Source organism: Nycticebus coucang, chromosome 14 (genome assembly GCF_027406575.1).
Source record: "Nycticebus coucang isolate mNycCou1 chromosome 14, mNycCou1.pri, whole genome shotgun sequence".
Lineage (NCBI taxonomy): Eukaryota > Metazoa > Chordata > Mammalia > Primates > Lorisidae > Nycticebus > Nycticebus coucang.
Window position 1 is genome coordinate 46,503,462 of NC_069793.1, and position 12,329 is coordinate 46,515,790.

Genomic DNA, 12,329 nt, shown 5'->3' on the forward strand with positions numbered 1-12,329 from the left:
TTTTGAGTAGAAATCAGAGAGTAAGTTAAAAACAATATCCATAGTAATTTTTCCAGGCTTTTTTGGATAGTTTCACTTCAATTTCAGAAACACTGTCTTTGAATCAAGTATTGGTGTCACAACTGAAATGCAGAAATGTGTACTCATATTCTGATATATATACCAAAGTTTGCTAATCAGATGAACTATTTGTGTAGGATCTTGCAAAGCCAACTTCAGGGCCAACATGTTTTGGAAGACAATTGATAATTCAGATGTCAAATAGTCTCTTGCTTGAGCTAAGTGGAACGAACAGAGATGAACAAGCCCATTAGAATAGTTGTGGAACACTGGCTGTAAAAAGTAAGCTTTGATGACCCTGGAAGTCAGGCAGAATGTATCCCATCCCCTTAAGCAGAGGTCCTGTATTGTTGCCTTGTATAGTATAGCATAGCATTGTATACTATTGTTTTGTTTTGTATTTTTGGTCAGAGCAGGTGGTTTTAAATGCCTCTAAATAATTTCCTTGATCTTGGAAGGTTATATTTACTTGCAAACTGGTAAGTCTTGCATTTGAGTGGTATTTGCTAAAAGAAAGGAAAGGAGGAAAGGAAAGAAGAAATGTTTCTTGATACCTAGGCAGGTTTCCACTCCGAGGCTGACACATTCATAGAAATTTCCATATATCCTCATTTTGGGGTTAAACTAGGACTTGTCACTAGAGTCATCTGAATAGTTCATAGAAATTGTTCACACAGAGAAAAGCTGGAGAGAGACTGTAATTTGAAGTTTGTCAAGAATCACCTGGTTAGTGTGGAAGGCCCCAGTAGGGTTCAGCCTAGTGGAGCCCATCTGCATAGTTTCTCCCCTGGCCTTAGTCTCTTTGGTCATGGACATTTATCTGAAGAGTGGCTCTTTGTCCTCATCTCTTCACTGTCAGCTGTTGCCATGGCTAGCTTAGAGAACCCAGCCTCTTTTTGAGGACACCACCTCTGCTGCAGTGGTTGAGACCATGGCCCGTGTTCCTGCTTCTAGCTTTGGAGATGCTTTTCTTTTCTTGGAGCCCTCATAACTCTTCAGGAAGAAAGTGTATGAGATATAAAATCAGCATAGGGTCGAAGGTAGTGAGCGATTTACATTTTCTCCTCGTCCCTCTGCTTTGCCGCTATCCCAAGCCCTGAACACTTCCTTGAATCTACTCCTTGGGGTGTACTCTAGGCACAGAGCTGATGTGGGCAGACATGAAGTGATGGCAGTGTTCACTGCTGCTGGCTGTTACTGTGTCGCTTAAGACCACTTACAGGACTCGGAGACTCTCCTTTCCTCTTCCTTCACAGCTATCCCCTTGTCTACATTAGTGACTGCCCAGTTCTGATGCTGGTTAGGAAGCTCAGGCAGCTGCAGTGTGCCTCTTCCTTCCTTTCATATCTGTCCACTCAGTGATCAAATCCTGTGATCTCACCCCTACAATCTCCCTCTTATCTATCCCTGTCTTTCTGTTTCTGCTGCTACCTGAACAATTACAAACAAGCTTTTCTTCTCAAAGCTCTCTGCTCTGGAAATGTCTGTCCTGGTTGCAGCCTCTGCAACAGGGGTGTCCAGCCTGTGGCCTGTGTCTGCCTGCTGATTCTTTGAGGACTTTTTTTCTTTATCTTTTTTTCTTTTTATTTATCTATATCACAAAAAAGTATGCACAGACCTTTTTTGTTCTCATCAGCTTCCGTGAGTGTTTGTGTCTTTAATAGGTGGTCCAAGACAACTCTTATTCTTCCAATGTGCAGAAGAGAAGAAAAAAGGTTGGACTCCCCTGCTCTGCAAAGCCAACTTCCACTGCTCACTACCTAGGCCTCTCTTCATTTACTTATTTGCTTCTTGGGCTCTTATATAATATTAAATGTTCATTAGATGTTCTACAATATATCCAGAGCAACCTTGTCAGAACAGGGAGGGGAAAAGCTATCTGTCTTCTCTCTTGTCATTTCTCTCAGCTGAATGAATTAAATATTTTTATTGCCTTGAAGATTAATTATCTTCTGTCCCCAGGCCAACTTTAATATTCTAACTGTATCTTTTTGTGACTGGGGCCTGACAGCTGGAATTTCTGCCCTCACGCTACACTCTGCTTTTGCCAGGTTTCTCATCATCTTCGTATCATGTAGGCTTCTGCAGTGAGTCACAGTCCCTGAGTTCAGAGAGAGCAGGGTCTGACCCACAGGATTTAGATTAAGTATTGAATCACAGATGTCAGAGCTGAGAGACCGCCTGAAATCTTCTTGTCCTTTCTACCACGTGAAATACTGTTATTGTATTTAACAAGTAAATACCTGAGGCTTAGAGAGTTTAAGTGACAAACCCAAGGCCAGCCAGCTAATAAATTTTGGGTCCTAACGCCAGACTAGATTTTAGTCCATAAATATACTTTATCCTTTATAGGCAAGCCCATCTCTTATCCCCCACTCCAAGAGACAATCTCGTGTCAACTTTTGACCTACTTCTCTCCTTTTTAAAATTTTAATTTAAAAATATTAAGAGGGAAAATAGCCGGGCGTTGTGGCGGGCGCCTGTAGTCCCAGCTACTTGGGAGGCTGAGGCAAGAGAATCGCTTAAGCCCAGGAGTTGGAGGTTGCTGTGAGCTGTGTGACGCCACGGCACTCTACCGAGGATGGTAAAGTGAGACTCTATCTCTACAAAATAAATAAATAAATAAATAAATAAAAATATTAAGAGGGAAAAAATGTATTAAGAGGGTACATGGATTTACATGCATTTATTGTCTAATGGTGAAATCAGGGCTTTTAGTGTGCCTATCACCAAGACAGTGTTCATTGTAAGTTTTTAACCTCCTTCCTCCCCTCCTTCCTTCTTAGTTTCCAATGTCTTTTGCATCTGTTTGTGCCCATGTGCACACAGAGTTTAGCTCTGAATTATTAGTGAGAATGTGTGGCATTTGTTTTTCCATTTCTAAAATACTTTCTTTGGGATAATGGTCTCTGGTACCATCTAAGATGCTGTGAAAAACATTTCATTCTTTTTTTGTGGCTGAGTAGTATGGTGCGTGTGTGTGTGTGTGTGTGTACAGGGTGGCCAAAAGTTACAACTATTTAAACTGCACACGAACTTTATGTCCACCCTGTATATTTCACATTTTCTTTATCAACTGATGAATTGATAGGCATGTAGGTTGAGTCCATATCTGCAATTGTGAATTGTGCTGCAATCAACATTCAAGTGCAATTCAAGTATAGGCAGTTTTTTGTTAAAATGATTTCTTTTCCTTTGGGTAGATACCCAGTAGTGGGATTGTTGGTCAAATGGTAGGTATACTTTTAGCTCTCTGAGGAATCTCCATGCCATTTTTCTCAGGGGTTGTACTGGTTTACAGCCTTACTAATTGTATACATGTTCCTTTTTCTCTTTATCCACACCAGTATCTGTTGTTTCTTGACTTTTTAGTAATGGCCATTCTGACAGAGTATCTCATTGTGGGTTCAAATTGAATTGATGTGTTAGTGATGTTGAACTTTTTAAAAATATGTTTGTTGGTCATTTTGTCTGTCTTTTGAAAAAAATTTTATTCATGTCTTTTGCCCACTTTTTAATGTAGTTGTTTGTTTTATTCTTGTTGATTTGTTTGAGTTCTTTGTAGATTCTGGGTGTTAGTCCTTTGTCAGATGTATAGTTAGTGAATATTTTCTACCATTCTGTAGCTTACCTGTTTAAGTAAGGTAAGGGAGAAGCCGTTTACTTTAATCAAGTTCCATTTATTTTTGCTGTTGCTGCGTTGTTTTTTTTTTTCTTTTTTGGGTCTCAGTCATAAGTTCCTTGCCTAGGCCTATGTCTAGAACAGTTTTTCCTGCATTTTCTTCTAGAGTTTTTATGGTTTCATGCCTTATGTTTAAGTCTTTAATCCATCTTGAATTAATTTTTGTATATGTTGAGAGATAGGGATCCTGTTTCATTCACCAGTTATTGAATAGGACATGCCTTCCCCAGTGTTTGATTTTGTTTGCTTTGTCAAAGATCAGTTGTTTGTAGCTATATGGTTTTATTTCCAGTTTCCCTATTCTGTTCTGTTGGTCTTTTGTCTCTACTTTTATACCAGTACTATACTGTTATGGTTACTGTAAACTTCTAGTATGATTTGAAGTCAGATAATGTGATGCCTCCAGATTTGTTCTTTTTGCTTAAGATTGATTTGGTTATTTGGGCTCTCTTTTGGTTCCAGATGAAGCTTAAGATTATTTTTTCTGAATCTGTAAAATAAGACTTTGGTGTTTTGATAGGAATTGCATTTAATCCGTAAGTCACTTTGAGCGGTGTGGACATTTTAATGAAATTGATTCTACCAATCCATGAGCATGGGATGTTTTTCCCTTTATTTGTGTCATGTATGATTTTTTTCATCAGTGTTTTATAGAACTCATTGTAGAGATCTTTCACCTCCCTGGTATAAATATATTCCTAAGTATTTTATTTTCTTTGTAGTTATTGTAAATGGTATCAAGTCCTTGATTTGACTTTCAGCTTGATAGTTATAAGTATATAGAAATATTCCTGATTTGTGTACATTGATATTGTAACCTGAGACTTTGCTGAATTTATTTGTTAATTCTTGGAGTCTTTTGGTGAACTCTTTAGGATTTTCTAGATACAAGATCATATTGCGAACAATCAGAGATAGATTGACCTCTTCTTTCCCAATTTGGATGCCTTTATTTTTCTTCTTGCTTGATTGCTCTGACTAGGACTTCCAGTACTACGATCAATAGAAGTGGTGACAGTGAGCACCCTTGTCTTGTACCAGTTCTTAGGGAGATGCTTTCAACTTTTCTCCATTCAGTATAATATTGGTTATGGGTTGTCATATATGGATTTTATAATCTTGAGGTATGTTCCTTCTATACTTTGTTGAGGATTTTGATAATGAAAGTGTGCCAGATTTTATCATATACTTTTTCTGCATCTATTGAGATAATCATATGGTTTTTGTTTTTGCTTCTGTTTGTGTTGGTGAATCACATTTATTGATCTGCATGTGTTGCATTGTCCTTGAAGCAATCTCTTAATTTGGAGAAGGCTTCAACTCCCTTAATTTCCTTTTGCAGATAAAATTTAAGACCCCCCTTTGCAATACCATGCCTTGTCAGTATAAGGAAGGAATGGTAGCTTAGAAGAAGTTACTCCCTCTTAGGCAGGTGATATCTGGTGAATAGGCAGGCTCCCTTTGTCCCTTGTCTCCTAGCAAGCTCATGGGGTCAGCATGTGGGAAACTCTATTCCTACATACCTCTTATTCAGTGAATCCTTGTAGGCGCTAGTATATAAAAGGACTTTTTTGTCTATCTCTAAAGTGGCTTCTTGGTTCCTCAGGATCACTAACCATTAACTCCGCATTTTTGTCTTCCAACTCAAACTAAGAAGTAAACTTGTGTTCTTCCTACATGTGTCTCTCCCTTGATATCCTACCTATCTTCCAATAATCCCTTTATTCTCCTGGGGCTTTTCTGTTCTTCTGGTTACCCAGGCTTGGAATACTTTGTAACTCAGCTTGAAAAGAGTCCTGTAATCATTTAGTCTGTCTGTATGCACCAACGCTGTCATTTTTTCCCTCGCACATGCCTGGAATGACTATTCCTGTCTACTCCCTTGTGGCTGCCATCAGCCACAGCCAGGTGTCTGTGCTGTTTCCTGGACCACTGTTGGAGCTTTGTAGTGATCTCCTGGCCCTTTGTCCTTCTACCCATCATGCAGACTGACAGACTCTGAACACTGTCCTACTTTTGAGCCTAAAACTCCATGAAGCTATCAAGCTAAATATTCTAACTCTTTTGCAATGTAACCTTCCATCCCCAGTATAAGCTAGTCATACAAAGTGGGCTGCTCATGTCTCCTACATATTTAGTGATTGTTTACTGATTTGTTCCCTCTGTTCCTCTCTTCCTCCTTCAATGAAAAAAATATAGTAACATTTCTGTGCAAACTATAAAGCATGCAATGTTTTATCTGTTCAACAAAGTATTCTGCTAAGTGAAAGGGAAGAATGGTGTTTGGGGTTTGATTAACAAGTCACTGTAAGCTGGTGATATGTATACATCATCTTATTTAATCTTTTGAGTTAGGTTGAGTTATGTTCATATGACACGTCTAGAGACTGACGCCTTGAGAAAAACGTACAATGCCCTCCTGCTATTCTATTGATCTAGTATTAGAGTCAGAGTAGTGGGTGGGAACTAAAAAATCTTTAGGCTCGTAGGAAGGATAAGGCAAATATATAAATAATCGTCCTGGAAGAAAACGCCCATTGTCCTAAGGACTGTAGGTAGGCTGCCATAGAAATTCTGAAGATGATAAAATTTCTTCTAGCTGGGGTATTAAGGAAGACTTCATGGAGAAGTTAGATTACTACTTACTGAGTATGAGAGATAGGCAGTATTTTGACAGAAGGAGGTAAGAGATGGGACTAGAAAGAGAATGACAAGCAGAGGCACAGAGAAGAAATATCCTTGGTGTCACCAGCTGTCTTCAGTCCACTTTGAAGGAGCACAGGATTCTTGTGGTGGAAGGTATAGTGGGATATAAGGCTTTAAAGGTGAACTGTAGCCTGTTCATCAATGAACACTTAAATGTCTAGCTAAAGGATTCACGATTTGTTCTATAGGCATAGGGAGCCATTAGCAGGAGGGGAGTTGCTAATTTGAGCTAAGATTTAGGAAGGTTACTTTGGGTACTCAGTGAGTTGGAGAAAAGGACAGACAGCATACAGAAGAAACAATAAGCAATTGGCATTGTCCTGTCTGGATGTTCTGAAAACCCGAACTAGCACAGTGGCAGTGGAGATGGAAAAGAGGAGCACTGTGGGAATAGAACCTGGGAGACCGAATTATAGGACTTGGGGAGTGGGAGGAGGAGTCAGAGATGATTCCAAGGTGACTGCAAGAATAGTGATGGTAGCACCTAACAGAAGTAGGAGGATCAGGAGGGATTAATAACCAGAATTTATACAGAACTCTAATGACATGATAGGAAAAAAATCAAATAATCAGATTAAAAATGAGCAAAGGGGGCGGTGCCTGTGGCTCAAGGGAGTAGGGCGCCAGCCCCATATACCGGAGGTGGTGGGTTCAAACCTGGCCCCAGCCCAAAACTACAAAAAAAAAAAAAAAAAAATGAGCAAATTATCTGAATAGACGTTTCTCAAAAGAAGACATACAAATGGCTAACAGATACATGGAAAAATGCTCACATCATTAGTTATCAGAGATGTGCGTATCTAAACTACAATGAGATACCATCTCGCCTCAGTTAAAATAACTTTCATCAAAAAGTCAGGCAATAATGAATGCTGGTAAGAATGTGGAGAAAGGGGAAGCCTTGTATATAGTTGGTGGGAATGTAAATTATTGCAACCACTATGTAGAGCAGAATGGAAATTCTTCAAAAAACTAAAAATAAAACTATCATATGACTCAGCAATCCCACTGCTGGGTATCCATCCAAAGGGTAGGAATTCAGTACATCGAAGAGATATTTGCACTCCCATGTTTATTGTAGCTCAATTCACAATAGCCAAAATGTGGAAGCAACCCAAGTGTCCATCAGTGGATGAATGGATAAAGAAATCGTGATCTAAATATGCAATGGAACATTATATAGCCACAAAAATGAAATCCTGCCATTTGCAAGAACATGGATGAAATTGGAACATTATATTAAGTGAAATAAGCCAAGTGCAGAAAGACAAATCTTCTATGTACTTCACTCATGTGTGGGAGCTAAATGTTAAAAACAGTTGATCTCCTGGAGATAAGAGACTAGAGTGATAGTTACCAGAGGCTGAGAAGGATAGGAAGGGATTAGGGGGTGGAGAGGGGTGAAAAATCAGAAATGGTTAATGGGTGCAAAAATAAAACAAGTGACTATAATCAACAGTAAGTTAGCATATACTTTAAAATAACTGAAAAAGAAGAATTAGAATGTTCTTTTTTTATTTTTTTAAATTAGAATGTTCTTAACATAAAGAAATGTTAAATGTGTGAGTTAATAGATACCCCAATTACCCTGATTTGATTAATTCACATTGTATGCTTGTATCAAAACATCACATGCATGCTATAAAGGCGTACAACTATTATGTGCCCATAACAATTAAAAATAAAGTATTAACAAAAGAAATGGAAGGGTCGGGAAGAGAAACAGATCTGGGAGTGGGAAGAGGTAAGGTGGTGGTAGATGGTGTGTTCTGCTTTGTGCAGATTAAACTTTAGGTGCAGGTAAATTGCCTATTTTATATCTGTGCTTTGTACTCTTCACCACTGCTGCCACCATTCCTGGTCCCCTTCTGTCTTTCCTCTGTATTGATAAGTAAACTTTTGGCTCCTTATACTATGCAGCTGAGTGAAACTCTCAAGTGGAATTTGTCTGTCTTTGGATTTCTGATGTACCATCCATACCACTTGGTTTTTCCCAAGTCCAATCTCCCCAACGTGTGCCTCTGTACACATAAGTGTACCTAAATATGTGGGATGAGCTCCTGGTGGTATAACTGGCATAACATCACCACTAGTTCATGTTTGTGTGGTTTTTGGCCGGGGCTAGGTTTGAACCCGCCACCTCCGGCATATGGGACCAGCGCCCTACTCCTTGAGCCACAGGCGCTGCCCCCTAGTTCATGTTTGTATGAACATTTACAGTTGACAAAGAATTTAGAATGATCAGAAGTGTGTTGTACTTCCTGGCTAGTCCCCTAGGTAGGGTCATTGAGCCATTGACTCAATGAGCTAAAAAGGCTATGAGAGGTTAAACACTAGATTTTTAGTTTTATAATAAATGCAGTTGAAGCTATTAGCACATATCAAATAGGAAAGTTGGGATGATTTTTAGCTGGTATAGGTAGGCAGACTCTGTTGATGATTAAATTTAAAATATATTCAGGATGATAACAATGCTGAGATGTTTTATGGGCATTGAGAATAGCTGTCATGCATCAGGTACTTTGTACAGATACTGCTCTGACCATTTACATATCATAATTAATTCAAATCTCATTAGATGTCCAACCTTTTTTTTATTCTCTGCCACACGTTAGAAAAATAAGAGTTGTCTTGGGCTGCACATTAAATACACAAACACTAAAGAAAAATGACTAGCACAAAAAAGGTTCTTGCAGCCTGTGGGCTGCAGGTTGGACAATTGCAAAATAGCAGTTACTGTTATTTCTATTTATTAAATGGGGAAACCGAGACATGGAGAGTCGAGGAACTTGTCCACGGTCATGTAACTCAGATGTGGCAGAGCCAGTATTCAGACTCAGGCTGTTTCCAGAGCCTATACCATTAGCCACTCTACATACTGCCCCTCCATGATGTATTAACCAGTCTTCAAATATTATTTAAAACAAACTCCAGTCCATTGTATTCTTTACTCCTAGAAGGTGAGGCAGTATTTTTCTGCTTTCTGCATCCCTAGTGCTAGCACAGCTCCTGGCACGCAGTACATGTTCATTAATGTTGATGAATGAAGGCGTATCTTTCTAAGTCGCTTCCTACTCTGAAATGAAGTGAAAGTGGTCAAGGAAGTCTCTTATTCTTCTAGCATATTTTCCTATTTTTGCTGCTAGAGATGTCGTATTTTCCAGAAGTGATATACGGTAGTGATATAGCTCCACTTTTGATGTAGATTTGGACAATTTGCCTTTCCAAACCTCAGTTTTATTATCTGTATAATAGAAATAATGATAAAGCCTGCTATGTAGGGCTTTAGTAAGGATTAAATGAAATAATCCTTATGAAACTCTTAGCCTTGTACTTGGCACATAGAACTAATAAATGTTGGATTATATCGTTATTAATGGAAATTTTGAAACTGTAGAGAATACAAGAGGGAATACAACCAGTTTTAGGGTAAGACCAATATTTTGATTAAAATGGAAATACACAGTGCTTTTAAAGTGCCCTTTAGAAATCTAAACCCATTATTTTAGTTGATGGAAGCAAAAATGTTTTGTTTACTCATAAAATTATCATGGCTGACACATTTAGAGGGAAATAAATTCAGAAAGTTTTGGAAGAGTTGCTTTTCTCTTCCAATTTTTGTTTATTTATTTATTTTGAGACAGTCTCGCTTTGTCACCCTTGGTAGAGTGCTATGCCATCACAGCTCACAGTAACCTCCAGCTCTTGGGGTTAGGTGATTCTCTTACCTCAGCCTCCCGAGTAAGTGGGACTACAGGTGCCCACCACAACGCTTGGCTATTTTTTTGTTGGAGTTTGGCCCGGGGCCGGGTTCAAACCTGCCACCCTCAGTATATGGGGCCTGCGCCCTGCTCACTGAGCCGCAGGCGCCGCCCGGCCCTGCCCTTCTAATTTTTTTTTTTTAAATGAAAGATAAAAGAGATGTGGAAGAAAAAATGTTTTTCTACCCTTTAAAACTTTCAAACTTCTGGCTCGGAACCTGTAGCTCAGCGGCTAGCACACTAGCCACATAATGCTGGAGCTATCAGGTTCTAATCCTTCCCGGGCCTGCCAAACAACAATGACAACTGCAACCAAAAAATAGCAGGGCATTGTGACAGTTGCCTGTAGTCTCAGAACCTTGGGAGGCTGAGGCAAGAGAATCACTTAAGCCCAAGAGTTTGAGGTTGCTGTGAGCTATGATGACACAGCATTCTACTGAGGGCGATAAAGTGAGACTCTGTCTCAAAAAAAAAAAAACCCACAAAAAGCAAAAAAACCTTTCAAAGTTCCCCATTGGTTTCTCTGGGACATTGGCTATCCAATAGCTGACAAGGCAAGTGAGCCAGTATATAAGCATCTACTTTGTCCAGGATATTAAATATAAGTAATTGAATTCAGTCCTGTTGTGCAGGTGAGTAAATTGAAGCTAAGAAAGTCTTGGTAAGTTGGTCAAGTTCACAGACCTAATAGAAATTAGAAGTTAAACCCATTCTCACGTGGACTATTGCAGTGGCTTCCCAACAGTCTGAGATTGCAGAGCTCATGGTCCTTTCCTGCTGCCCTGCAGAATTCCTGCTGTGTGTGGTAGAGGGTGACAGTTTATATTTATAGCTTCATATTGGAGTTTCTGGAACATGTAATTCATTCAGAAGTATTTGACCTCTGTATTGCTTGAAGTCAAGACAGAACCACATTCCTGGAGGAACTCAGGAATCTCAGTTCCTCAGTCACCATTGCTGCCTACTACTTATTTAAAATACTTAAGAAATAATGTTAAATTGTCATGAATGCTCAACTCTGCCAGTATGGCTTCTGTAAATGGGACATACTGTTGAAAGAAACTTGATGAGAGAAATCTATGCAGGATAGCTCTTTGAAAACTTGGTTATTCTTTTTTGGAATGAGTGTTATTAAGGTTTCAAAATTGTGCTTTTTTTTTTTTTATCTATTAGCCGTTTAATTAGGTTCTCTTTAAGAAATTTAAAACACCATTTTATGAGGGTAAGCTCCATTTGTCAGGGCAAACACGCATCGCAGATAGCCCTGGAGCTGAGGAATAGCCTTGATCTTCGGTAAAATTTGCGAGTCCACAGCTTTTTGATCAACCTTGCGCTGTTCTGTTATCTCATATTTCTCTTTTTCTGTGGTGAAGATCTCACCTTCCTGGTGTCTGGGCTTCCGGAGCTTCTTCTTCTTGAAATAAGCATCAGTAAGATGCTTCGGGATTTTAACATTACTGATGTCAATTTTTGTGGTGGTGGCAATGACAAATTTCTGGTTTGTCCTTCGTAGAGGAACTCTGTTAAGGGACAGAGGTCCAGTCACAAGTAGCAAGCCACTGCCCAGTTGCTTTAGGAAAACCACTCTCTTGCCTCTGTGGCGTCCAGTGAGGATAATTAGAATGGTCCCGGGTGTGATGCTAGATCGCAGTTTTCTCACATGCTGACTGAATGGTTTTTTGCCATGGCTCAATAGCTTTCGAGGCACATCTTCAGTGGAATAGTATCTAGGCATTTTGCGAAGTTTAACGACCCGAGTACCACCATTCTTGTCCCCACCAACTGGTTTTGTAACAGTGGCAAGGACCTTCGCCTTCTTTTTCTTTTCAATCTTGGATTTAGCTGCTGAGTATTTCCTCTTATACATAGCCTTTCTCGCATACATGGCAGATTGGGAATATCTGCCTATTCCTCTAACAAGAACAGGATTTCTGCTGCAGTGGGGCTTCCCCTTCTTGGCCTTAGGCCTCTTCTCTTTATTAACAGGTTTCTTCTCTTTAGAAACCGGCTTCTCAACTTTTTCACCCGCCATCTTGCAAGACGGGAAAGAGAACTGCAAAATTGTGCTTTTGACAGACTGTTTGCCCACATTAGGGGCTAATGGTGCCTTCAGTCTTGTT

At 39.5% G+C, this 12,329-nt stretch overlaps 2 protein-coding genes across 9 annotated transcripts in view; one reads left to right on the forward strand and one right to left on the reverse strand.

The window, feature by feature from the left end:
* SERGEF (secretion regulating guanine nucleotide exchange factor) overlaps positions 1 to 12,329 on the forward strand; it is a 261,804-nt gene that overhangs the window by 121,545 nt on the left and 127,930 nt on the right. The window lies entirely within an intron of this gene.
* LOC128565287 (60S ribosomal protein L6-like) lies at positions 11,361 to 12,256 on the reverse strand. The gene has a single exon (XM_053561642.1). The coding sequence runs from the start codon at positions 12,239 to 12,241 to the stop codon at positions 11,411 to 11,413; it is 831 nt and encodes a 276-aa protein (XP_053417617.1). The 5' UTR covers positions 12,242 to 12,256; the 3' UTR covers positions 11,361 to 11,410.

Coding starts and splice junctions, on each gene's coding strand:
- LOC128565287 (XM_053561642.1), bottom strand. CDS start 12,241: ATGGCGGGTGAAAAAGTTGAGAAGCCGGTTTCTAAAGAGAAGAAACCT.